Source organism: Galendromus occidentalis, unplaced genomic scaffold, assembly GCF_000255335.2.
Source record: "Galendromus occidentalis unplaced genomic scaffold, Mocc_1.1 scf7180000076305, whole genome shotgun sequence".
Lineage (NCBI taxonomy): Eukaryota > Metazoa > Arthropoda > Arachnida > Mesostigmata > Phytoseiidae > Galendromus > Galendromus occidentalis.
The window spans coordinates 1-4720 of record NW_003804294.1 but is presented as its reverse complement, the minus strand read 5'-3'; the positions used below and the strand labels follow the sequence as shown (position 1 = coordinate 4720).

Below are 4720 nucleotides of genomic sequence, written 5' to 3'. Positions count from 1 at the left end.
ACCTACGGGTATCCCGAGTTGATGATGTTGCTGATGGCATCTTGCAGTTGAGGTTTGTGCACTAACACTCACTGCGATGCAGCACAACATCGAAACTTGCTCCGAGCGAACTCGTGCTGATAACGTTGATAGTTTTTTCGGCTATCTAGCCTACTAGCTCTAGCTGCGGTGAGCTCGAATCGATGCTGTGCTTGATACAACTGGGACAACGGCTAATAAAGACGAACACTGCTTGGTGTGAAATACCAAAGGCTCCCCCACTAGTACTGATCGTTATTATGCCTTATATAGTGCTGGACGGAAAGGGGCAAGTCAGTAACCCGTCCACAACAATTATGACGGTCACTGAACTTACACTAAGTCACAGAATACTGAAGTCATAGTTCCAGCGTCCGGTCTGGACACCGTGAGTCAACTCAAGGTCATTAGAATTTTTCTGGGTAGCTACTTTATCCCATCAACGATTCTAATTCGTTTATACCATATTGCACTAGGGGGTGTCGATCAGATTGCTGAGCTGCTCGGGTATATTCGCCGGTAAGACTCAGTGTTGTTTGATATTTCTGACTTTGATGTCAGACCGCTGATGGTGATGATATGGGCTTGATTTCCGTACCGACTGGAAGGCTGATGAATGAGCTTCGGGCATTGAGCTCGCGGACCTCAGCGCGGCGCTCCTCTTCTCCGGCCATCACCTCCTGGACGTCGCTGGGGGGGGTGCCAATGAATGGCCCGCGGTTCCTCATCCAGAGGAATGGTGATTCCATGGGGCTGCCCCGTTACGGTGTCATGCAGCAGCCGAAGGTGATAGGGCGCACACTGCGCGAGCTGGGGGGGCGGTATCTGAGTCGCCGCGGAAGCTCCGGCCGGGGTGGGAAGCGCGCGAAGACGTTTCGGCCCCGATGCAGAAGTGCCTTCGAGAGCCGGCGGAAGGGTTCCTGCTCTTCAGGCGTCAGGTCGAACCAGTAGAACCGGGCTACGTAGATCACGTCGCGGCGGGCGAACATCGTACCTTCCAGATCAGCGCCGAGCAGAAGTTGCTCCACAAGCCCGACGGGCGTTTTCTCGTACGGATGCCTCCGTCTCGCCGGTTTTTATTTCCGGACGCACCAGTTTTCCTTTGATCACATCCCATACATCGGCTTCATTGGTCAGAAACACGATAACGAGAGATTTCCAACTGTTGTAGTTGTAACCGTTCTCATCAAGCGTGACTGGGCACGTTGGAGGTTCATAGCCTTCGCTATCCGCTGACGATTCTGAACCGGTTTGTGGCACTACTGCAGTGGCGTTCCTAGCCCATTTTGCGCCCGGGGCAGAGGACGGGAATGCGCCCCCTTCATGTCGATTTTTTTTCTACAGAAGACGACGGATTGAGTTTTCAGTATACTTTACATATACATCTTTACATTTATTGTTCTGATCTCTTCACTCTGTTTAAACTTAAAACATTCGAAGGTTCCGAATTACCACGTATCACAATATACCACATGTTTAAAATACGACTTTTCGAGCCTTCACCGAAGCGAAGGTATCGATTAAAGATTCGAAGTCGGTGTCCTCGGTGACTTCTCTCTCTATGCTCATGATAGAGAGATCAATCAGTCTGTCTTGCCCCATTGACGCTCGGAGGTATGATAGGATGAGCTTAAGCTTGCTGAAGGATCGCTCGCAACTGGCGATCGAGACGGCAATCGTCAGTAGTATTTGTATCGCTACCCGAAGATTGGGGAAGACACTCTCGTCGCCGTATTCTATGATGAAATTGAGGAGTTCTTCGGGTTTCCTTAATCGTAACTCCTCCCGCACGCTGACTAACATCCTACAATCACATATCTCTCTGTATAAGTCGTTACCGTCGACATCATCCGAATACATATTCGCAAATGACAAACAATCGGACCTCAATTCGTTCAGCTGGCCTTGTAGTAGCCGCTGAGTGTCGAGAAGGAACCCGAAAGTATTGTCTAGGTTTGTCAGTCGCTCGAACCTTTCTCTCATTTCTCGCTGAAGCCGGTCGATCGTTGAGTACATAACACGGCGCATTTCTTGTATAGCGGAGATTTCAGAGTTTCGGTGTTCATCTGGCATACTTCTTCTTCTCCTATTGCGTTTCTCGAATGCTACATCGTATTCATCGCAGAGGCATTGGCCATCAGTGATGGCTGCGTCTACGAAATCGCATCCTTCTCTGGAGAAGGTGTTCTTCAGAGACGACAGATCATTGGCAGCTTCATGGAAATTCATGGAGGGATCCTGGAGTCTCTTCTGGACCCTATCGACTCTGCTCAGGAGGTATTCCAGAAGACCGTGAAGCGTCAGAATTCATACGAGACCATGCGGGTGAATAACTGACGTGCCTCACTTCTAGTTTCTACCGAGTCGCAGGAGTCATCAGACATTTTATCCAGGAGATCGATAATCTCCCTGACATGCGTGCTGACTACTTTGACAGCATCGCTGCGAGAGCTCCATCTTGTTTCAGACTCGCGTTTCAGTCCGACGGGGATCGTCTTTTTCAACTTCTCCCATCGCAGAGTCGAACGGGAAAAGAAGGCGTACAGGGCTTCAATAGTCGCGAAGAAGCTAATCATTGCTGGTTCACTGCGGGCAGAGTGCAAGCCGGCTAGATTGAGGGAATGATTATCACAATTCACGAATAACGCTAAACCATTCTTCTCGAGCAGCCGTTGATTCACACCGGAGCGGTGACCGGCCATGACGGCGGCATTGTCATAGCATTGGGACCGGCAGTTCCCGAAATCCAGCTTGTCGTCCTCAAGTTTTTCAAGATCGTCGCTACCAATGCCTCAGCATTCTTTTCATGTACTTGAACGAAGCCGAGGAAAGACTCCCTGACCTGAGCTTTTTTCTGTTCATAATCAACGTCGACATATCTCAACACGAACGAAAGTTGCTCTCTGTGAGCAAGATCGGGTGTGGAATCCACGAGAATCCCGTAATATTTGGCCTTTCTGATTTTTCTCAGGAGTTTTTCCTTCACTTGTCCTGCCATGAGATGAATGAGCTCATTCTGCGTTCTAGACCCCAGATAGGACGTCGAGCCCGGATTTCCCCGAGAGCGAGTCATGTGGTCCTTGATGATTGGGTCGAAGTTTGCGACGAGCTTCATTAGGCCGAGAAAATTCCCGATATTACCCACGTCTTCGCATTGGTTTTCCCGGTGGCCTCTGAGTGGCAAATTCTGTGTAGCCAGGAATTTGATGCAGTGACTTATTCTGCTGAGAACATACCTCCATTTCTGTTTCTCGGTTGCATACACTGATTGCACTTCGATATCGATAGCGCTATTAGTTCTCAGATTTCTTTCGAGCTCTTTCCAATCAGCGAAACAGGCTCTATGAGACGGAGCATTTTCATGAGCATCCATCCTTTCTATATTTTTCCACTTCGTGAATCCTTGGGAGGACGTCAGTGCTGAATTGTGTCCATCAGCTCTGGCGAAGAGAAGGCAGCAGAAGCAGTAAGCTGCGCCCTTCGTTGGAGAGTAGACGAGCCATGTGCGGAGAATCTTTGTGCCGAGGCCATTTCCCAACCTTTTGTAGAACCACGATTGAGTCATGCATCTCCGCCGCGTCGAAAAAAAGGGCCGTTTCTGTTCTGAAAGTACTCGCTCCCTAGGGTCACCATCTCAACTCTTAAACTATCGGAGACGGTGACTTTTCCGGAATTCGAGTGAAACTCCAGTAGCCCAAGATCGTGCTCGGCGATAGCTGCCGGTGTGGATGAGACATTGGTTATGAGTGAGTCTTCCGGAGCGTTCACTGATGATGCTGTGACACTGGTATCCCGGGAAATTTCTTCCGAAGTCACTGGGTCTGAGTCGCCGTCATAAAGAGAATCAGTCGGGGTCGGCGGTATTTCATGGCCATCACGAAGAGATTCAGTCGGAGTCGACGGTATTTCATCGCGAGCACGAAGAGAATCAGTCGGAGTCGACGGTATTTCATCGCGAGCACGAAGAGATTCAGTCGGAGTCGACGGTATTTCATCGCGAGCACGAAGAGAATCAGTCGGAGTCAACGGTATTTCATCGCTATCACAAAGGGAATCAGGGGGAGTCGGTGGTACTTCATCGTGATCAAATGGGGTTCCCGGCGGAAGAGTTTGCGGTGTTGTCGATTTATTCCGAGCTAAAAATGACAGGAGAACCTTTCGACTTTTCTCCGTCTGTCTATGGATCGATTTCCTTCGTTTTCGGCCCTGAGCTCCGCTTTCCTTAATACCATTTCGTTTCATGTCTATACTTCAGTCTGCAAAACAAGCTAACATGAGAGCTTCGCCGTGACTCGAGTCATGGATTTGGAGCTTCAATTTCATCGGAGAAGTCGCAGAACTCACCCGAATTTCCACAGTAATGTATGTGTGTGTATTTCTCGCAGAACCCTTAATTGTTTACGCGCCAAACTTTGGCGAGAGAGCGAGATAGTGAATTCCGTGTGGCGCAAAGACACGGGGAGGAGGATCAGCGAGGGTCACTGAGAACGTACATATATCTCTTGGAGACATTCGCTTCACTCGAGCGGACCAATAGGATGGCTCTCCATGTTGCGGGAGGAGATAGCTTCACTGTCTCTTGTATAAATTTTGAATTCCACTGTATTAGAATCAATTCTAACCTCCCTATTCGCGCTTAGCTAAAATGAACAGAAATCACGATTTTGCGCCCCTCCGAAGTCGGCGCCCGGGGCACGTGCCC

At 49.5% G+C, this 4720-nt stretch overlaps 2 protein-coding genes across 2 annotated transcripts; both read right to left on the bottom strand.

Annotated features, from left to right (window-relative positions):
• Positions 1 to 1494: 1494 nt before the first annotated feature.
• LOC100904165 (uncharacterized) lies at positions 1495 to 2247 on the bottom strand. Its single transcript, XM_003738712.1, has one exon. The coding sequence runs from the start codon at positions 2245 to 2247 to the stop codon at positions 1495 to 1497; it is 753 nt and encodes a 250-aa protein (XP_003738760.1).
• Positions 2248 to 2695: 448 nt separating this feature from the next.
• LOC100904021 (uncharacterized) lies at positions 2696 to 3583 on the bottom strand. Its single transcript, XM_003738711.1, has one exon. It carries the CDS (start codon positions 3581 to 3583, stop codon positions 2696 to 2698), a length of 888 nt encoding a protein of 295 aa, XP_003738759.1.
• Positions 3584 to 4720: the final 1137 nt, after the last annotated feature.

Excerpts from the sequence above, each read along its gene's own strand:
- LOC100904021 (XM_003738711.1), bottom strand. The coding sequence starts at position 3,583 with ATGACTCAATCGTGGTTCTACAAAAGGTTGGGAAATGGCCTCGGCACA.
- LOC100904165 (XM_003738712.1), bottom strand. The coding sequence starts at position 2,247 with ATGAATTTCCATGAAGCTGCCAATGATCTGTCGTCTCTGAAGAACACC.